At 39.8% G+C, this 23,409-nt stretch overlaps 1 protein-coding gene across 2 annotated transcripts in view; it reads left to right on the forward strand.

The window, feature by feature from the left end:
• PDZRN4 (PDZ domain containing ring finger 4) overlaps positions 1 to 23,409 on the forward strand; it is a 351,386-nt gene that overhangs the window by 278,480 nt on the left and 49,497 nt on the right. For both annotated transcript variants that reach the window (XM_014529579.1, XM_005881689.2), the window contains 2 exons: positions 10,094 to 10,350; positions 13,645 to 13,747. In XM_014529579.1, coding sequence (XP_014385065.1) covers positions 10,094 to 10,350; positions 13,645 to 13,747 — 360 coding nt within the window. The remainder of the gene's footprint in view (positions 1 to 10,093; positions 10,351 to 13,644; positions 13,748 to 23,409) is intronic.

Consider the following 23,409-nt stretch of genomic DNA (forward strand, 5'->3'; position numbering starts at 1 on the left):
AGTAAGTAGTTGTTATCCTACCATTTCATCAGTGGACTCTCTCCAAAGACATTATTCACTGCTTATAGAGTCACTTGAGATATAAAAAGTCTTTTTATAGTAATGAAAGAACTCCCACAATTAGCCAGAAGGCAGCCATCTATCTTTTTAAATAGCTCAGCTTGGAGGAGAACAGGATTCCAGGTGATATTCAGAAGATGAATTGTTATGACAGTGATAAAGTTGGTGATACCAATCTCTGTGATTTTTGCTGTAGGGATGTGCGTGTGGGTCCCACTCATGAAAAAAGAAGACACCAGTGCAGAGTAGTGATTTGTTTCTCTGGAGATATGCAAATACAGAAATGGACTCTGAGGAAGCGCTATATCTGTCAATTTCTCATAATTATTATGAACTCTATCATTACAACACACATCCATTCTAAGCTAACAACAAATGTAACAAGAATTTGAACATTTTATTTTGACAATTTTATACTTATCGAAAATTGCAGAAATAGTACAAAGAATTCTCAAATACCATTCACTTAGATTCCCCAGATTTTAATGTTAACATTTACATTATTCAGTCTCTCTCTCTCTCTCTCTCTCTCTCTCTCTCTCTCCCCCTTCTCCTTCTCACTCTCACTCTCCCCCTCTCTTTGTGGTTAACATCATCAGTAATGGACAAATTTATATTACTAGCTTTCTTATAGAATAGATTGAGAAAGATGCAACACAACTTCTAAGCATTCCTGCCAAAAATCGATAACCTGACTCTAATCAAGAAGAATCACTAGACAAAGGCAAATTGAGGGATAGTCTACAAAATATCTGTACATGTCAAGTATCTGGATACTTTACATTTGCTATATGATCTCAACCCTCATGTTCATAGCAGCACAATTTACAATAGCTAAGATTTGGAAACAGCCTAAGTGCCCATCAGCAGGTGAGTGGGTTAAAAACTGTGGTACATCTACACAGTGAAATACTATGACGCTATAAAAAAGAAGGAACTTTTACCATTTCTACAGCATGGATGGAACTGGAGAGCATTATGCTAAGTGAAATAAGACAGTCAGAGAAAGATAAATATCGCATGATCTTACTCATATGTGAGATATAATGATCAACATAATTTGATGAACAAGAATAGATCCAGAGACAAATAGTAGGGGAGGGGGGAGTTAGAGAGCAACCAAAGGACTTGTATGCATGCATATTAGCATAACCTATGGACACAGACACTGGAGCTGTGGGGGCTTGCCTGGGGTGGGAATGTCTGGGGGCAGGGGGGGTTAATTGGGGAAAAAGGAGACAATTAAATACATAAATAAATAAATAAATAAATAAGTTTATTTTAGTTCTCCCTTAAAATCTGTGATTTTTGCTAAATTTGAGAAACTAGAAATTATATATTTGATGCAACTAATTTTGCTAGTATAGGTAATTTGTAATGATGGTAACTTTCAGCTTTTATCATATTTTGTTGCTATTGTGTAAATCGAGGAGTTTCATTTCTAGTTGTATCAGGCAGAGTTCCAGAAGGAAATGGAAGGCACACTCAGGGAGGTTAATTAAAGACATTATAATGACTGAAGAACTTAGAGAGTTGTGAGCAAAGTTAAGAGGGAGAATATAGGGAATAGCAATAGAAGGAGCCTCCCTTGCTACCCATAGACCAGAAGGGGACAGGTGAGAGGGGAGTGTGAACCAAGTAAGAGTTGGCATCCTGAAAGCCAGGTGCCAGGGGGCTGGATAAAGGCAGAGAATACTGGCTCTCTTACCACTGGCTGAACCAAACAACAGTTATAAAGCAGGAAGCCTGGTGATGCAGTGTACAGTGGTCAGCATCCGGGGCACAGAGCTGGGTAGATCTGGGGGACAAACCAGGAACCATCAGCTCATGGGCCAAAGAGGAGAAAGTTCCATTTCTTTTAGTAAGGTGAAGAGAAATAAATGTATTTATAAAGAGGTAAATAAAGCTATGTTGTGTATATTATAATTTATTTCCCTCAGTAAGAATCAAAACATATCATAACCTGTCCCTTAATAACAGAAATAATTTATATAAATAGACACTTCTCAAATTTGTTACATCCCCAATGGGAACATTTAGAAGAGAAGACTGTGGCAGTGGGAAGAAGAAAAGAAACCGAAAATACAAAATGAGGAATACAAAAATAAAAGAGAGAAAAGACAATAGGGCGGGGCGGGAAGCAATCTTGGAAGATATATCCCAAAGACTTTCTATAACCGAAATTATAAATTGGTTCAAGACAGTTTTGATAAACTTATAAATTGTGGGTCTATAGCATCTTAATAAGAAAAGCTGAGCTCACTCTCCCTCTCTGGAGAAGGTCCCTGCCTTTCCCTTGCCCCTTTTCTTACCCCAGGCTCTTACCATGGCCTTTTCCTCTCCTAAGCTCCAAGGGCCCTTCTTCTACCTCTGTCACTTGTTTCCTGAGCCCACACAGCTCAGCTGGCTGACTTCTACTACCTCTGTAACTTTCTAAATAAACTTTCTCTTACAATTTGAAAAAAAAGAAAGAAAAGTTGAAGTCTTGCGTGCATTTGGGAATCCTACACCATCAAAGTGTCCTGTGAAATAGATGAGGAAGCAGCATGCTGTCCTTCTGTAGTGACCTGTGTCACAATCAATTAACTAATTGTAATAATAAGCTGTCTAAATATCTCATTGGGTTACTGGGAGTCTTCAATTCATTACTGCTGTATATGTAAGCATTTCTAATATATTCAAGTTTTTAGCTTGCAAATGTGTATTGTGTCACATATGGTTAGTAATAAATTCCACAAGGTCATGAATTATAGGTTAGGGAACAATCTTTATCGGTGAAACATATAAGTCAGGAGTCAGCAACACAGTTGTGCACGGGACTTGAAGCTGCTGGACATGCAGTGGGTCTGTATTCCAGGGGAGGGACCCCATCCCTCTGCTGTTGCTCTCTCTTCTTATGGCAACATTGTCAGTAAGGAAACAGACTACCTGAGGTTCAGGCTGCCTGGGCTAGAAGTCAGTTACTTCCATTTGTCTGGGAAAGCTAGCTGCCTGGCACCTGGGGAATCTGGAGCACAAAGGAAGATAAAACCACACACACACCAGGAAAATGAAGCTACAGGTCCCTCCCAGTCCAGACAAGCCAAAAGGAACCCCAGGATCATTTTTGGATAAGTCTGCTCATTGCATCACATGGGATATTTACCATAGTTTCTTCCAAAAATCCAGTAATAGCAGAACCCTGGACTATACAGACATTTGGTTTAATGCAATCTAACATTTTCTAACACTTCTTATGCTCTTACTTTCTAAAATTACGTAATGATCACAAACCTACCCATGATAGTTTTGTTCATTGAAAACATTTTCAGAGGTCAAAATTAATTTTCATCAATCTCTAGGTTTTCTTCATATAATTTTGAGCAATTTTTATTCTATGAAGTTTTTTGACTTTAAATACTTTTTAAAATGTGCTATGCTCAATTTATATAACAGATGTCCACTTAGAATCAAACATATCAATGCTTAGGAACAAATATGCTGAAATTCCTTAAAATTAATTTAAAGGTTATATATGACAAGTGTTTTAATAAATATAGGGTTCAGATCATTTTATATTCCTTTTTTAAAGCAAACATTTTAGTAACAATTTAAATAGTTTCCTCCTTCTATAAAATATTACTAGGCCATGTTTTTGCAACACCTCCCTAATTATCATGTAGAAAATTTGATCAGCATTCACAAGGGACTTTAATCAAAATTAATTCCCCAGTTATTTGTAAGGGTGGAAGAGCTTGTAAACTGTCATGCCCAAACAAAATGACAATACTCAGGTCTGATGATATCATGTAAAATATTGCTGACTATAGTCAATAACACTATCCTATATAATAAGAGCTCAGCAACAGAAACGGCGGAATGACCAGAATGACCAGAGACCAGAACAACCATGGCCCCTCACCCCGGCTGGCTGCCCCCAGTGAGTGGTTAGGGGCAATCAGGCAGGCAGGCAGAGGTGGTTAGGGGCAATCAGGTAGACAGAGGTGGTTAGGGGCAATCAAGCAGGCAGGTGAGTGGTTAGGGGCAGTCAGGCAGGCAGAGGTGGTTAGGGGTGATCAGGCAGGCAGGCGAGCAGTTAGGGGCCAGTGGTCCTGGATTGCGAGAGGGATGTCTGTCAGACATCCCCCAAGGGGTCCCAGATTTCGAGAGGATGCAGGCTTGGCTGAGGGATCACCCCCCAACCCTGTGCATGAATTTTGTGCACTGGGCCTCAAGTATTATATAATTGAAATTTGCTAAGAGAGTAGAACTTAAATGTTTCCCCCCACCACCACACACACACACACACACACACACACACACACACACAAAAGGGTAAATATGTGAGGTATGAAAATGTTAATTAACTCGATAACAAGATTTCTTTCACAATATATACACATATCAAATCACCATGAGCTGCACACTTTAAATAACTTCCAATTTTGTTTGTCAACTATACCTCAATAAAGTTGAAAATAAAGGAATGAATGTATAAATTTTGTAATCATATAAAAAACAATATTCAAGGGCTTTCTATATATTCTTAATTTGAAATTGGGTTATATTGATTGCATACAATCCTTGCTTTTCTATGCTTCTATTGAATATTATTACACATAATTCTCCCATGAAAGGCAGAGATGCTTAAAAATACCTATTTTTCATTAGAGGCACAGAGATTTGGAAATCCTCATCATTCCCAAACAGCTGACTCTAGAAATGGCAACTCACCAGGGTGACTGGGTTATTCATGCACTTGTTTGCACTTCAAAGGGGAAAAGAAAGCCTGTTTGTTTTCTGATACTCAAGAAAATTTTGCATGAGCCTAGATTTGGAGGAATAATCCAAGCAGAACAGCTCACATTCAAGCTGAGGCCACCAGTCACTCTTGGGAGGCTGTTGATGAGTGGCCCAGATTTTGCAATTTAACCGAAAGGGTAGATTGTTCATTAAACAGAAGCTTCATCAAACATTGCTGTGATATGCTTTACATAAGAAAAGCTATATTCTTCACTTAACATTCACAAGTTGCTTATGTATTAATTAGTCCATCTGCCACAACAAATGTATTCACCCCTCTTTTGTATTGATTGCTGAAAAGTACCTACTTTTCTTCTATCCACTTATCTCTAACAATAGAATGGAAAGTAGTAATTTTTTAGAAATAAGACACTTTTTTATATCTGTTTAAAGTATATTTTTCAGCTTGCCTGAATTAATAAGTGCAGGAATCTGTAGCTTCATTTTCCTGGTGTGTGGGGTTGTAGCTTCCCTTGAAGTCTGGATTCCCCAGGTGCCAGGCAGCTAGCTTTCCCAGACAAATGGAAAATGGTTTCCCATGATCAAATATTTTTTGATTCACCAATTATTTATTTGTTAGTTTATCTGAATGTCTCATAACTGCTTCAAGATTGACATGATTAACACTACTCCTTTTTATTTTTGTATTTTTATTTAAATATAGTTGGTATACAATATTATATTAGTTTTAGGCATACAATATAGTGACTCATCATTTATATACCTAACAATGTGATCATAGCTCTGTCTTTCCACTTGTTTTCAATCTAAATGGTACTTTTTTAAAAGAAGAACCACATGCCTCTGTTTATTCTAGAATTCCTGTCATTGGTATCTTCCTTCCCTCATTTATGCTGTGGCCAATTCTGATTACCTCTATAGGAATAAACATGCCTGGTTTCTTACTTATCTAAGTCAGGTGGTTTAATCACCATCTCAGAGTCCAGTCATCCCACTCTGGGACCCCTGGCCTCTTATCAAATACCCATCACCTGAGTCTTTTCAGTTATACTCTTGTTGCTTGAACCAAATCAGTTTTGGCCACAGTCATCCAAATGCCAGATGTTATAGTGATAGAGGGAATTATCTCATATACTCCTCATGTTTATTATGACTCTCTAGCCTCTCACCCATTCCATTTAACAACCACTTTAGAAAAAGTATCACTCTCTGGATCATGCTCAAATAAAATTTCCAGCCCAGCGGGTGTGTTTTAGCAGTTGAGCATTGACCCAGGAACCAGGAGGTCACCAGTTCCTTCCCAGTCAGGGCACATGCCCAGGTTGTGGGCTCAATTCCCAGTAGGGGGCATGCAGGAGGCAGCCAATTGATGATGCTTCTCTCTCATTGATTTTCTATCTCTCTCTCTCTCTCCCTTTCTCTCTCTCTAAAAATCAAAAAATCAATTTTTTAAAATTCCCAGCCTTCTTGAAACCCCTAGGCACATAAACTTCAAACTCAAACCCTGTAATACATGAATACATGGTTTTTAATCTTCAAATTGCCTTTCATCTCCCCTCACCAATTTTGCTCCCAACCCTCTTCATCAGCTTTTCCTCCTGAAATCAACTTCCTTGGACTCTTTTAGCAAAAGAGCTTCCCTCCTTTCACTGGGCACCTTGAGAAGTATGGATCTATACCCTTAACTACCTGTATTTAATAGTGGGCTTCTCTATCTCCAGTCTCATTTCACAAAACAGATAAAAATTATATGTAGCCAATATCATAATTAAGACTGAGACGAAGAGAGTAAGGCGGAAAGAAGAAAGATAGGGAGGAAGCAAAGAAAGGAGGGAGCCAGAGGATATGCTGGAAAAGAAATATTTGGCACCATGAAATAGCAAATACCTTGTTGGTTCAGGATCTCACCATTTGGAAAAAAAATGAACTTTTGCTATTATCTTATTTGTCAACTTGCTACAAAATTTGTCTATAGGATTAAAATTTTAGATATTCTTTCAATATTATTATTCTCCCTACCTGTAACTGATGATAACTGAGCAAAGCCACTGCCAGAAAACCCCAATTAAGCTATTCTTTTTTCTGTTGTGAAAGGCATAATTTATAAAATGGTGACCTTTTGGTAGGCTAACAGTATGTTGATGAACTTCAAGTGAAGTGAAAGAAAAAAAGAGTGTTTTGTGTTATCAGTGCTTACATTTTCTAAGGAATCACGTGAGGCAGTAGCGCTTTTAAAGGTCATAGACTTCTTTACTTTGAGAGATATTAAACAGCTTATGAAAATAGAGGTCAGCTACATGATAACTGGAAGAAAAGAGCATTCCCCAATGAGAAAGTAAGATATTCGTGATTACATTGACTATCCCTTTTCAAGATTGTATTTAATTGTCCTTAACCCCCCCCCTCCCAAATTGTATATAAATGCCATGACTGTAAATGAATGAATGTACAGGTCTTAAGATCAATAGCTATTGATCTTGCAGGATGGATACTAATATGGTCAGCATATACTAACCATTACAATAAGAGCTAATGACCTCACAGCCTAAATAAATCTTCAGTAATTTTTATGTTTTTGCAGAAATTTTATACATTTCTGGATTTTGCAAAAATGACCCTAAGTAGCTACTAGGAACATAAAATAAATAATCATTATTAGTAAGAAACTCACTTTTTAGAAATCATTTTTGCTTTGAAGATCACTAAAACAAATAAGAAATAAAAGACTACCAAGACTAGGTTAACATGGAGGCAAGGTACCAGGCCACCTTAAAGAAGAAATGGAATAAGGGTATTTTGTCTGTTCACTACTTACTGGCACACAATGTATGCAATAGTAGGATTTCATGTGTGGACTGGAAGAAACCCTGGCCACAAGTTATTTCTCCCTTTACCCTAAGATATTGCTTGAAGTTCTTTTTAAAAAGGCACTGTCTTCTTTCATCCTGCCACTGTTAGGGGTTACTCTAAATCAAAGCTTGTTAGAGAAGGTAACCTATTGTCATAGTTTTAGTAGATTTTAAACAGTTGATAAAGTGACCAAGAGTTCTCTTCAGAGAGGGAATGTTATGATACTTTGCAGGAGCAGATATTCACCAGGAAGTGGGAAGCCTGGGGACCAAAAGGCAATTCTTCTGAACTGACAGAACAATCATATCTGCCACCGGATCAGTTTCTATAACTCCGGAATTTATAAATACCGACCACAATATGAAACATTAAACAGGAGAGGCTAGCTTTTAGGTTATGTTTTTCCATCTGGAAGTTCTCCTATCATCTGCTGACTACATGTCCTCAGGGAAGTCAGTGGTGGCCTCAGCCCAGAGTGCCTGTCATTGACAATAGCTCAAGGAATGGATGAGTGTGTCTGTGGGCGTCCTATGTCTACACATTCGTGTATGCCTAGAGTCATCAAGACATATGATGTGCCATCAAGGCTGTGCCAATAAAAATTTGGCAATTATTTTCAAATGTAGTCCATGGAGAAAAGAATCAGAGAGGGAATGTACAGATTGGTGAGTGTGTACACGCTAGTTGGTACCCACTCAGATCTCCATCTGAAGTGTCTTACTAGTGATCCAAGAACTGTACTGGGACATATTTTGCTGGTGAGGAAACTCAATTGCTCCATTTTTGATGGCACATTAACTCTTTCAGGGCCCATTGAATAAATTAGCTCCTCTAGGTCATTAAGCCTATCTCTACAGGACATGACAATTTCTACCTGGCGTTGTATCTTTTACCCCAAAATCCCCCACACTTGCTCTGAGCACACACATATTCTTTGTCTACTCAGGGAGAAAGAATGTGTTCATTCAAATGTCATAATTGCTCTCTGATTGCAACTCAGTGATTCATTTTGCTTCCTTTCAGGGATCTCTAAGGATTTCCTGGTGCATAGTTGTCAACAGAGCCTCACTGTCTTAGTTGTCTAGAAATGGTATAATTTCAGGGGTTTTGAGTACAGTATTGTGTTCCCAAGTATCTTTTCCTATATGCAAAAGCCAGCATTACTGATTCATTTGGGGTAGGAGTTGGGAAGATACTTCAGGATTCCATAGTCCTTTATTAAAACATAACTCGCATTAAGAGACTGTGTTATCAGGACCCATTTCAGGGAAATAAATTGGCAACTATTTGAGAGAGGCCTATAGTGCCCCTCAAGAGGGTGTTCAGAAAAGTGTGCAGTGATTGGGGTGCCACAAAGGCTGGGAACATCATGGCCCTTAATAAGCAGGCAAGACAGAGTCTCACAAAAAATAATCTTTCTCTCCTAAATGCCAACAATTGGCCCTACTGAGAAGGAGTTTGGGAGGCAAAGGCAAATGTCACCTCTTTCTCTGCTGTGTTTAGGGCTACCTTGGAATATCATAAATTAATATACATTAAAACAGGTAAGGATGATTCCAAAGGGACACAGTATTCTCACTCAGAGGTGTCTTAGCTGTTTTAGAGCAATGTTCCTTTCATATGCATCTCATATAAGTCATCTGGGATCCTTTTAAAAATGTCAGTTCTGATCCAGGAGGTCTGGGTAATGCCAGGTTCTTGGCATTTCTAATAATCTCTTAAGTGATACTGTTGCTGCTGGTCCACAGAACACACTTTGACTAGAAAGGATTTATGATAAAATGCACATGATCTTGAATAAAGCATGGTCTTAGATAAAAAGATGATGAATATGAAAGAAATCTGACAATATCCTAAAAACATAAATTTTAGGCCCGGAAGACTTTGAGTAATTGTTGAAAATCCCACCAAGAGCCCTGGCTGGTGTGGCTCAGTTGGTTTGGCATTTTCCCATGTACTGAGGGGTTGCTGGTTCCATTCCCAGTTCTGGCACAAAGCTGGGTTGTGGGCTCAATCCCTGGTAGGGGGTGTGCAGGAGGCAGCCAATCGATGTTCCACTCTGATGTCAATGTTTCTCTCTCTCTCCCTCTCCCTCCCTTTCTCTATTAAAAAAATCAATAAAATACCTTTTTAAAGATCCCACCAAGAGATTGATAAAGCATAAGAAAGTATATACTTAGCATTCTTACCTATCTGAAGGTGTTAGCGAACATTTTCTGATGGCGTACTTCCTGAAGACACCAGAAGTAATTATTTCCTTATCTCCTTCACTGTCTCCTGTTGGTGAAGAGTTCCATAAATGTCAGTCTCATTAAATATTCCTTTACAAAATGCATGGCAGAGCTGGTTCAAACATCCCCCTCCCTGCCTTTTATTAATCTATCACAGCAGCCTCTCTGTTCTTTCCTCTGAGATGAGCAATGTCCTTTTATCTTCACAGGTCAATGGGAAGGATCTCTCAAAGGCCACCCATGAAGAGGCAGTGGAAGCTTTTCGAAATGCCAAGGAGCCCATTGTGGTTCAGGTGCTAAGGCGAACGCCTCTCAGTAAACCAATCTATGGAGCGGCCCCGGAAGTGCAGCTCATGAACGCCAGTACTCAGACGGACATTACCTTTGAGCACATCATGGCCCTGGCTAAGCTTAGGCCACCTACCCCTCCGGTGCCGGACATCTGTCCATTTCTGCTCTCAGACAGGTATTTCGCTGTCATTTCTCCCAAAGCCCTATTTCTTTTCATTCATCATTGAGAGGAGGTGTTGGAAAGAATCAGTCACACTAGCCAGTTCACAGTTATTGAGACAGGTGCTCAGTGCTGTTTGGAAAATGTCTCCACTGTGTCTACATCCAATTAGTTGTCAGCTGTCCCTGCTAGCTACTTCCCCTGGCCCAGACTGTTGCTTCTCCTCAGGAATCAGACTTGCTGAGGTGCAGTGAAAAATTCGGGCTCTGATTAGTGCATCTTCGTACTTTCAGTCATCAAACACCTTGTGCTCCTCATGAGCACTGGTCAGGGAAATCGTGCTGCTCACCAAAGCTGCCAAGAACCTCATTAAGACTGACACAGAAGTGGCATGTTGGCACTGTGTTCTCCACTGTGGGTCACCTTTCTTTCTCGCTTTTGCTTTTCTCTTCATTAAAGGAGAAGCTAAGAAATTAATTTAATTACAGTGTAATTCTCCAAAGAAAGTAATTACTCAATATATTGAGATGTAAACAAAAGGTTTTGGCTGTCAGAGAATAAGTATAAACAACTATTGAAGGAATCTTTCTTCCCAGTTTGTACCTAATGTAAAGGCAGAGGTATTTCATTCAAACGATCCTACTTGTATAGTCTTGGAAGTATGTTCTGCCCCATACATTTTGTTCTGTGACCTTTTAAGCAAATAGTCAAACATTACTGAGATTTTGATTTATAAGAGCAATAGTCTCTTTAGACTGCATTTTCATTGCTTACGGATCCATTCTCCACTTAGTAAAACACAGATCTGGTCACGCCACTTCCCCACCCTTTAGTGGCTTTGGTAAGTCTGTTTCACTGGGTCACGTGTGTACATTAGAATCACCTGGGAGCATGGAAAAGAAATACCAATTCATTGCCCAAGTCCCACCTCAGGCCAGTTAATAAGAATTTTGTAGAATGAGGCCCAAGCATTGGAATACTTCAAAAACCTCCCTAGGACATTGTGATGGGTAGCTATATTTTGGAAACTACTCTTTGAAAACTCCAGTTCCAGGAGAGTAGAGGCTCTGTTTGTCTTGCTTAGGAATTTATTAACTCATCCATTACTTATTAAAGAGCCACTTATGTCAGGCATGGGACTTAGTGCTGGGTATAAAACTGGGAACAAAAATAAAGTCACTGTCTCCTAGAGCTGCTCATAGTCTAGAGGGTAAGATAAACAATACCCAAGCACACAAATATTTAATACTCATTAGCATAGCCTGATACAGAATAGCTGTTCAATCAATACTTTCTTGAATGAATAATTATAGCTTAGATTTATTAGCTTTTCTAACATAGTTTAGGTAATATTCCCAGTGTTTTACATTGATTAACTCATTTAGTCCTCACACCTTTGGAAGGTGTGTATTATATTATTACCGTATCCATGTCCCAGATGTTGAGTTGGCCAAGGTCACATAGCAAAGAAATGACAGGGCCAGGCTTCTGAGCCAAAGAGGTCTAATGGCTTCTTTAACCAGTGCTGCTCTTCCTAAGCCCCACAGGTCTATGGGGCTTAGAGGCAACTCTCCTAGCAAACTTCCTAGGGCTGCAGTAGGGTCATCCCCATCATGTGCTTTCAAGGCTTCGGTATTTTCCCCTTAATTATCGCACTATTAAAATTCCCACTTTGCTGCTTTGCCCAGTTCATAAGGCAGGAATTAGATTTTGTGCACTAGCCTATTCCCCGCAGTTGGCCTACGGCCTGGCATCTGGTAGACATGCAGTAAATGTTTATTGAATGAAAAAGGTGTTCCTCCTGGCAGGGAGCCCTTCTTACTAACCGAAGGACAAGAGCAACACATCAGATGCCCCAAATAGCAAGTTTGACGTTTTACCGGCCCAAATAGGCTTTGCAGAGCCAGCCCAGATTAAACAAGGAGGGTTTACCTGTTAGACCCGCAGGCAAGGTGCTTTTATTATTTGGGCCCACATTCCTTAACCCTGTATGCAGCTGACAATAGTGAGAAGAGGCTGGTGGAATATTTACACTGTGTAAAGATAGTAAGATGGTCCTCTTTTTTCAACTAATGATGAGAGAACTAATTTATACTGCTAACTCCAATATTTCAGAAATGACCGCACTGCCAGGGCTTAGAGGTCTCTCCTGCAGTGAACTTGGTTTATTGCACATAGACTTCTTCATTGACTTTTAGAAATAGAGATGACCGCCCTAGCCAGTGTTGTTCAGTGGATAGAGCATCAGCCTGTGGACTGAAGTGTCCTGGGTTCAATTCCCATCAAGGGCACATGCCTGGGTTGCAGGCTCGATTTCCCAATAGGGGGTGTGCAGGAGGCAGCTGATCAATGATTCTCTCTCATCACTGATGTTTCTATCTCTCTCTCCCTCTCCCTTCCTCTCTGAAATCAATAAAAAATATATATTTAAAAAAAAGATTTACAAATAGAGATGACCTCATGCCCTTTGCTGTTGAACTTTGCTTAGCCTTTGTATGGTGTAATATATATTCTCTATCATAGCATATAATTGGAAAACACTTCTATCAATTCTTTAAAACTTTACTCAAAAGTTAAGGGATATATAAAAGTCATGGACAGTGTCTTGGATCCCCCTCATTTCCTTTACTTAATCAGCTCTGTCTGTCCCCAGGAACTTTCCACAGGGATTATGGAACCCTGTGGCTTATATATGCCCTATATACAAGGCCTTCTAATGAGGTATCACCATGAATGTCATGAATATTTGTACACGTGCCCTTTTTCAAAGAGGAGAAAATATGGGTTATGAGAGAGAATGAGGAAGGAGGTCTTAAGGAATGGTAGCATTATGAAAAAGGCAATCTGAAAAATGTATGCTTTGAAAACAGAAGTCAAAAAACAGTTTTGGGCTGTGTATTATGAAATCATTAGCATTTTGTTACAAAAATACCCCCTTTGGGGTACACTGCTATCACAAATGACGCACACCCATGTATGGAGCGAGTCCCATTTGGTGAAATGCTAGCAGAGCCAGAGAGTGGTAATAAAGCACCATGGCCTGTCACAGAGCTCACATCAGCCTTCACGGAATGCAGCTCTGACCAGGGGCCCTTATCTCAGAATTCTTTCAGAAAATCAAATTGATGGACTTCATGTAGGTGGAGAAAGAAAAGCAATGGGTTATCCTGAGCTGTAGTTCATTTAAAGGCTAGATCAGTACGGGTCTCATTGCAAAGCAGAGAAAACGAAAGTGAAATTCTAAATCAGTTTTAATCTCGAAAACAACCCTTTTGATCCATTCCTATCATCTTGCTACATTCCCCATAGCTGCCATTCTCTTCACCCGATGGAGCATGAATTTTATGAGGACAATGAGTATCTCTCCAGCTTGCCTGCTGATGCAGACAGAACAGAGGACTTTGAATATGAGGTAAGATCATTTTCACACCACTTCACATTTCTTCATGAAGTTACGGTTGAGGCGTTTTGCATAAAAAAGAAAAAATTAATTCATTGCTGTGTGAAATGTTTTGTCTAGTACATACCTATGATAAGGTCTTTAAATATTTTTAGTATTAGCTATTTGACTCTAGTATTATAAGTATATGCAGAAACATTTTTATAATGTAAGCTTAAAGATAATTTGCTCACATTTCTTGTTGCTCTTGATAAATAGTATCATGGCAGCCACATTTTTTCCTTCTTTCCATAATAGAAGGAGATTTCCAAGTACCGTTTGGAAAAGAAATTGTATTAAAAACCAAGATGGTACTTACTATTTTTATTCACTATATTGTATTTTAATTGATAAACTAAATTTTGTTATATTAATTCCCCTTCACAAATTAAATATTCACTTTATTTGTGACCCAAGTTTGTACTCCAGAGAACAGTTCCACCGACTTTCTAGAAAGAGAGATGCCTTCAAGCCCTTTGTCATGGAACTGGGTTTGGCCTTCACAAGGTGTACCTTCGAGTGTCTGTACTGTGATATGTAACAATTCCAAAAGCCCATCTGTTAATTATTTAAGAGCTTTCACAAAAGTTAAAGGATTTATCCTAATATTGCCTCTGTTCCTGCCATCTGTAAATCTTGGAAAGGTTTCAGCTTCCTCTGACATTTGGAAATAAAATAGATTGAGGAGGTAAAGAAGGTTTGGTAAACAGGCAGAGAGCCCATGATTACCTGCCCTTTTAATGCAGTAGATGATGTCATACAAGTTCAGCAAAATGTTCTTTTCCATTGTACAACCAGGAAATCCTGAAATCTCTTCCCTTAGGAGGATGTAAAATCAAATAAAGTCGATTCAGCGAAGCTCACCTAAAGCAAATAGACGTTTATTTGAAATCTTCCCCCTGCAAAAGTCATTTCGGGGGATTACAGAAATCAGTATTGCTTTTCAGCCAGCATCTGGAAGTGTGTGCAGTGATGCCTCGTATCTGAATGGACAGTTTTGTTGTTGTTATTGTTCACGTTAATTTTTATCCCCTCCTCTCCGTTAAGTTTATTGAAAAGTTTTATTTTATTTTATGAATCCACTCAAGCCCTGGTATGCACTGAAATATCCATTAAGTCTACTCATGCAAAATGAATTATAAAATTGAGTCACTTATCCCAATAATTTAAGATTAAACAATATTTTTCTTTCAGTTAATGAATTCTTTGAGTTTGGGGACTGGAATTACCTTCAGCTTTTCATTTAGCTTGTGCCTTAAAGTTTTATTAAAATAAATCTGTGAGCTGAGGGAGGGCTTGGGAGAGAGACTTGCTTAGGCCAGCAGGTTAACAGTAAAAAAAAAAAAAAATCCTTTCAATTAATTAGCATGCCATTGAATATTACATTACAGATTTTCTTTCATTTCTAAGTGAAACACATCCTCATTTTTCTTGTTGATCCTCACCAGAGGATATGTTTATTGATTTTAAAGAGAAAGGGAAGAAAGAGAGAGGGAGAGAGAGAGAGAGAGAGAGACCTTAGATGTGAGTGAGAAACATCTGTTGCCTCCCATACTCTCTCTGACCCAGGATTCAAACCCACGAACTTTTGGTGTACCATATGAAGCTCCAATCAACTGAGCCACCCGGCCAGGGCACATCCTCTTTTTTTGAGGGATATGAGTCACTAATAGATGCAGCATCAGTGTGATGACAGTGGTAAATGCTCAGACAAGTCCTCTGTAGCCTGTAATCTCAACTAATCACGGCATTTCAGTCATTAATTTGCTGTCAGCTGTGATTCCTTTGCCAAAGGCACCTTTCTGAGTGATTGAAATAAAGAATGTTTCTGTGAAATTTAAATAAGAAAGAAGTTATTGTGACAGGCTTCAATCATGAGAGAGGATGCATTTGAGAACATTATGCCTGGTTCATGGTGGGGATGCAGACATGGGGATAATTTACCAAGTTGGGGAGAATAATGGTTCTACCTAGGGCTTCCCAGCCTGCTACAGTTATGGGGCAGATGTGCACACGCCATCCTGCATGGCTGCATCAGATGAGACTGTGGAATCTAATCAGTCCACCACTGTCGCCAGAGCTGACTGTGGCCACCACATTAAAGGGGGAGATTAAGAAATGCTAATCCGACTTTATGAGCAGTAAAAAAAAAAAAAGAAAGAAAGAAAAAGCTAATTAATTAGCATATCATTGAATATTACATTATATACAGACTGTGCTTCTGTGACCAGCAGAGATGACCCCTGCGCCTCTAGGAGCTAGGAGCTCTGTCCTAACCCAGCAGCGCCAGGGACGAGCTGGATGATCACCTTCAGAAGGACAGGCTTTGGGCCACTCAAAGAACATTACAGGAAACTGAGGTCTGACAGCCAAATACAGCACTTCATCTCGGAGATATACCCATTCCTCCTCCCCCTAGACAGGAATACTCTTCACCAGGCCGTCGGGAAGTGGAGAGAAGACCCCTTTCCATCTGCTCTCATTCATTTGCACCATAAGTATTTAATGAGCACATAAAGATGCCAGCTTCTGATTGAAGTTTGGTATTGATGAAGCCCCTGCCCTAGTGGAGCTTAACCTTCACGGGAGAGAGATGGACAATAATCAAATAAGTGACAATGTAGTATGTTAGGTGGTGCTGGGTGCTAACGGAGAACAGCAAGCATGGGTACCTGAGAAGGAAATGCATGGTGTTGAGATGGGGTGTTGATATCTTATACAGGAGGTCCAGGAAGGCCTCTCTCCGACGAGTCCTCAAGGCAGTAGGAGAGCTAGCCATGGGGATATCTGAAGAGGTACTTTCCAGATAGAGGGAAGGGAAGTACAAAGGACATGAAGCAGGAGTGTGCTTGGTAGGAGGGGGAGTCAGAGTGAGCAGGGGCCTATCTTGAGGAGCCTGTGGATTTACTACGAGATGTAAACTTGCTGGAGAAGAAAGATCAGGGCCATGTTGTGAAGCCCTAGCCCAGGAATGGGAAATGTCTGGCCCATGGGCCATAGAGGGCCCACAAAATCATTTGGTCTGGCCCTGCCAAGGCATTAGGGGTGAGTTAACTAAATGTTGAACCAAATAGAGCAGGATAATTTTTAGGTTGATAAATTTGTATGGCCCTTGAATGATGTTATAAATATCTAAATGGCCCTTGGCAGAAAAAAGGTTCCCCATCCCTGTGCCCAGCCAGATCCCTCTGGCTACTGGAATGAGATTGACAGAGGAAGCCAAAGTGCGAGGGAGAGGCAGATTGGATCTGGATGGTTATGGAGGAGGCACTGAGATGGTCTGAAAGACAACATCCACCCCTCCCAGCTCACAGGGCTTTGCCCAAATGTCTGTGTTTCCATTACTTGCCTCATCACTTTAATATACTTTATGCAATGGTGGTTTATCTTCTTCTGACTTTTTAAAAGTAAAATAGCACAGGCCAAAGAGTGAAACACAGCTTCTGACATCCACTGAAACTAGCATAGTAAATCCACTCTTTACAAGACTGAAAGTGTACAGAACTGTGTTTCTGAACTTGCTAAAATGCAAACTATGCAATTATGTGGGTCGTTTTTAAAGGCCTACTTACTACTGACTCAGTGAACCAAAGCTGAGCCAGCTATCTTCTGAATATATAGTTAGGGACTTTTAGTGCTTGGGTTGTTGACCCAATAGACCAAACCAGACCTGACGGTCTTGTAAATACATATTTGGGGACTTTTTGACTTGCAGATTGCTGCACCGATAGACTGTAACAGCCCCCTTCAGAGCCCTGGTGGACCGCAAATGCTCCTTTGGAGAGGTGATAGTCAGTGTGTCAGTGTTATGGGGACTGTGGTATGTTGTGGACCTCTGTAATATATTAATGACACCCATATCTCACCACAGCCCATCACCCCTTTACCTCAGAAAATTATTTGATTGGGTTTCAAATTTCCCCAAGGTGCTTCAGAAAAGTCTCCAAAGACCAGCTTGCATTAAACGACTCACAGCTTGAAATTTGTTCTCTTTAAAAAAAAATGATGGCATTTGTTCTCTAATTAAAAATGATAAAGGGCTTTAATTTTATTTTTGAGAGGAAAAAATAAAAATGCTTTTAAATTTAAACAATGCAACCTTCATGGATGTTTGTGCCACCGAAATGCCGCTGAGTATTTCGTCTCCTCTTCTTTATTTTCAACTTGGCTCATTCTTCCCCCAGAGCCAGCTAAAGGTTGAAATAAATCATAAATAGCCCTTAGCAAGTCAGAGGCAGAGCTCAAATCCAGCCTCTACCAGAAATAATTTAAAGGGAAAAGCTTTGAGAAATATAGCGCTCTTTCTTCCAACTCCTAATAAAGATACGTTTGCTACTGCTTTAGTTGCAAGATGAATTTTTTGCAGTATTTGCCACTAACTCTCAAAAGTCAGTGCTGGGAGAGGCAAGACAACTAATCAGTGCAACATTTTGATAATATGGAACATTCGCATTAACCAAGACAAGCAAATAATTTAAGCAACATTTCTGAGCCTGCAGATATTCGTCACTTAAAAATGCTACTTGAAATCATTTTTTCCTGCTCTCTCCAAGCTCAGGATGAAGAAAACATATCCAACAGCCTCAATTAAGTACAGTTAGGGTTCCCCTTATGTGTGTATTGTCATCGAAATGAAAAGGCATTTAGCACTTTGCTTGAAGAGGTATTAAAGGTGGAAAGAAGGACAAGTATATGTCAGAGTTCTGTGAACGTGTTAACTGAAAACCAAACCAGTGTCTATAAATAGAAAAGAGCATTTAGCATATTAATTAGCTTCCTCTTAGCAGTTCTTATGCAAAGCATAAGTAAACCTTTGTGCTGTGCTGAGAAGTGTCCTTTTGCAAAATTTAGCTGGATGCCTGTGAATATGTGCAAAATTTAAGTATATAATCTCTCTCTTGAATAGTTGAGGAAAAGAGAAATATGAATCAAGGACCCGTTCACTCAAAAAATTAACAAGGGAATAAGCATTAATGAGATTTCAGTCATCCATTTGAGCAGCTTCAGGATATGTGAAGCCAAATCTTCCTGGTGTGCATGTGGAGAGCTTTGTGGCTCCTTTCTAGGCTGTGAGGGCTGGGGCCTTATCTGCCTTGCTCATCATTGCATCACATCACCTGTTTCACAATGGGTGCTCAATATCAATGAACGAATAAATGAAGAATCCCTGGCTGTCTGCATGGACCCACTTCTTGGCACTGCAGTACCTTTCCTCTTTTTTATACAAAGGAATTGGAAAGGAACCAAGACCTCCATGTAGTGACAACAGATATCCCCTTTCTAACAGATATTTATTCTTTATGACAGGGGTTCTAATTCTAGTACCATATTTGTTTCCATTAAATACTTCAAAGGAAGGGCCAAAGGGGGAGGGAGGGGGAGACATGGAGAGACAAGTAAGGAACTAGAATTTAAATGTTCTCCGTGAAAATTCATCTTTGTGATTATATTTTATAAAATCACAGTATCTTATACGTAGTATGAACTTGGCATATTCTCTAATCTACCCTGGGTCCCTTAATAATTTTTTTCACCAAGGTATCACTTAGCAAATTTGTGAACCACTACAATGGATGGGGAATTGAGCGCCTCCCTAAGTAGCCAGTTCTGACTGACGATCTCTGGTTATTGAGAGAAGGAAATGTATCAAGGAGTTTGAAAATCAATGATGGAAGGAATATATTTGGAAGAAATATATGAAACATAACTCATAAAGAGCCCATATATTATCCTTACATTGTGCTGTATACTAGAGAAAGAGAAAATAGTGTGTAGAGTATGAAAGTGTAGAATTCAGCGTTTTTTAATTCACTAAATGCTTTATATTTCACATGTTCCTTTTCTTCCACTTGCTAGTCACATTGTAGAATTATTAATGAAATATCTAAAACAATTTTATACCACTTACTACTGGGGCAATAAAATCATTCATTTAAGAAATCACCTTCATAAGTTTCATTCTTTGGGGAAATTTATTGAATTGAAAAGTGATCTAGATGAAGTGTGAAAATATTTTTATTACTTGAACATTTAAGATAAGATGATGTTCACAGTCAGTTTGGAGTTGGTTCATCGAAATGTCAATTAGTGACGCCACCATTTTCTCTATTATGTCAGATTTAAATCTTAATCATGGAGGCCAAACTATTCAGTTGTCATGTATATATATATCCAGACCCTTTGAGTCCTGCTCCTCCTTCATATCACCACTGACTCTTCTCTTGTCTAGAACCTTGCTCTAGGCTATTTCTTGGTCTCCTCAGGCCCCTCACTCCATAGTCTCTGCAGTCCAACCTACTAACCACTGTAGACCAGTCCTCCTCAAGGGTGCTTCTCATTGGATCTCTCTCTGTTCACCATCCCGTATGACTCTGTTCTTTGAATTAACTCTAAATTTCTCTGCCTGGCATCCTTTGTACTATGTCACCACCTGCTTTCCCAGGCATCTTGGAGTCAAACACTACAGGGCAGCAACACTCGAAGAAAGCCATGTGATTTTTTTTCCCCTGTGCCTTTACTTTAGGGCTTCTCTGCAACTCAAATGCCTTTCTCAAATTTCTTTCCCACCACTAAACTCTCATATCACATTCTGAAAATATATATTTTTGTCATTATGCCCTGGGTTATAGTAACTTACATACTTATCTTTTTCTTCTAAATAATTTGTCTTTCTTAACAGAAGTATCTAATTACCTATCTCCAGGAGAGCCTAGCACAGGGCCTGGTAGACAGTGGGCACTCAGCAGCATTTGCAGGATGAGTGAATAAACTACTGGTCATTGTTGCTATTGTTCTTATAAGTGTCCTGAAAACCAATACAAAGGGTTCAATGGGGAAAAAGGAAAAGAGAGCTGATGGGGAATCGAAATTTGAAATAAAGTGTGAAAGTTTTTTTCTTAAAATCATTCAGTTAACAGCCTAGACATTAGAATAAGTAGACTTAAGCATATACTTGTGCCAGATTTTAAAAGAAGAAAATTTGCATTTTTGGTTGCCTTTCTAACAAGGAAGATGTGCATGGAGAACCCTAGTAAATAGACTTGCTAATGGACATAGGTAAAAAATGATTGGGGTTCGGTTCATATAAACATGCATCCTGGTTTGCCCTAAACCTCCTCCATGTATGGCTGGTGTTCCAGTTTATTTATGAATAGCACCCACTTTCACCTTCAACAATGTCCTAGCTGCACAATACTTTGTCCTAGTTTTTATACCTGTTGACCCTTCATCTAGGGCTGAGATTTTGCAGTCACATTTTATATAACCCTAATACTCTAAGCAGAGATGACTCAGAATTTATTAATTTGTTTACCCATATTTATTAAGTTGAACAATTTCCCTAAGTTACTTTCTATTTTTTTTAAAAGTCCTCCTTAAGGAGTGACTAGAAAAAAAATGCCACAGAGTTGGAAATAGTCATCAAAGTTATTGTAATTCTTTTAAGTTTCTTACTGAAAGAAATGAGATTAGTATTGTTGTTAATTTGGTCATGTAATTTTATAAAACAAACATGAGGCAAATTTATCTTTCGCCTCACTGATTATGACAACACTAAACCTTATTTCCTAAGAAAACAATGACAAATAAATTTAACTCTCCAAGCTGATTATTAAACAATGTAACCATGGGTTCATTTATTTTACTAGGAATCTAGATATAAAAAGAAGATTCCTTACACGATGTATATGAATTTTATCAAAATGCCTACATTCAGTTTTTATTTGAAGATACTCATTGTACACATTCGGATGATTGTATTGCTTTACTGAAAGGTATTTGTGAAAGGTTGTGTTTAAGGTGAACATTTGCATTTCAAATCCCTTTTTCCCAATGACTTCCATTGTGCTTTGAAAAACTGTTTTCATAGGGGCAAAGAAAGGAGAGCTGTCTTTTTCAATATAAAGTATATCACCAAGGATTTCTGTGTTCCTTCCAGAGGCAATATAATCCAGTGGAAGGAATCTAAACAGGGAGTCTGGTCCCAGTTCTAACTCTTGTCTCTTGAAGAGACGGACCATTTACCTCTTGAATCACAGAATCCTCACATGTGAGCTTTGTGGGGATGTCAGTGTTAGTATGGAATGACTTGTCATCATATAGTTGTCCCATGGTACTAACTTAAAATGAGACAAATTCATAGACAGATCCTTAAAAATTTTACAAATATTTTAACATTTCAAACATATCAACCATATTTTAGATTATTTTTATAACAAGGGCACATATGGCCACACATTGATCACTGTCTGGTACCATATTATACCAATTGGTACCAAGTAGTACACCTCTTCATATTATCTCTGACTTTAGCTTTAGTGTTTACAACACATTAACTCATACATTTGCCAATTAGAAATGCCTCCAGCTTTGTTCTTCTTTCTCAAGATGTTATGATTCCATACAAATGTTGGAGTTATATTCTATTTCTGTGAAAAATACCATTGGAATTATGAAAGGGTTTTCATTAAATCTATATGTGGCTTTGTATAATATGGATATTGTAACAATACTAATTTTTCTGATCCATGAACACAGAATATCTTTCCATTTATTTATGTCTTTTTCAATTTCTCTCATCAAAGTCTTATAGTTTTCCATGCACAGGTTTTTCACATCCGTGCTTAAATTTAATTTTAAGTATTTTATCGTTTTTTGATGATATTGTGAGTGGGATTATTTTCTTTATTTCTTACTATTTTGTTGTTACCGTTAGAAACCAAAATGAGTACCATACTAGAGGCCTGGTGCACAGATTCGTGCACCGGTGGGGTCCCTCGGCCTGGCCAATGTGGATCCGGCCAAAACTGGCTCTCCGACATCCTCTGAGGGGTCCCAGATTGCAAGAGGGCAGTTCTCGGATGATGCACCCTGGAATTGGGCTCCCTCCTCTCTACCAAGTGACCACAGCTCGGCAGCTCCTATGTTGAGCGTCTTCCCCCTGGTGGTGAGTGAGTGTGCTGGTTGTCTGGTCGCTTGGGCTTTTATATATATACTAGAGGCCCGGTGCACAAAAATTTGTGCACTCGGTGAGGAGGGGGGTCCCCCAGCCCGGCCTGTGCCCTTTCTCAGTCTGGGACCCCTCGGGAGATAATGACCTGCTGGCTTAAGCCTGCTCCCAGGTGGCAGAGGGCACGCCCAATCCCTAGGTGCAGCCCCTGGTCAGGCTCAGAGCAGGGCCGATTGGGGAGTTGGGGCGCCGCCCCCTGTCATGCACAGAGCAGGGCGGATCGGGAGGTTGTGATGCCACCCTCAGTCACGCTCAGGGTAGGGCCGATTGGGGGGTTGGGGCACTGCCCCCTGTCACACTAAAGGCAGGGTCGATGGGGAGGTTGCAGCGCCACCCCCTGTCACGCACAGAGCAGGGCCAATCAGGGGGTTGGGGCGCTGCCCCCTGTCACTCACAGAGCAGGGCCGATCAGGGGGTTGGGGCGCTGCCACCCTGTCACTCACAGAGCAGGGCCCATCAGGGGGGTTGGGGCTCCGTACCCTGTCATGCACGGAGCAGGGTCGATCAGGGGGTTGGGGAGCTCCCCCCTGTCATGCATAGAGCAGGGCCCATCAGGGGGTTTGGGTGCCTTCCCCTGTCACGAACAGAGCAGGGCAGATAGGGAGGTTGTGGCCCCGCCCCCTGTCAC

This window comes from Myotis brandtii, unplaced genomic scaffold (assembly GCF_000412655.1).
Source record: "Myotis brandtii unplaced genomic scaffold, ASM41265v1 scaffold686, whole genome shotgun sequence".
Taxonomy (NCBI): Eukaryota; Metazoa; Chordata; class Mammalia; order Chiroptera; family Vespertilionidae; genus Myotis; species Myotis brandtii.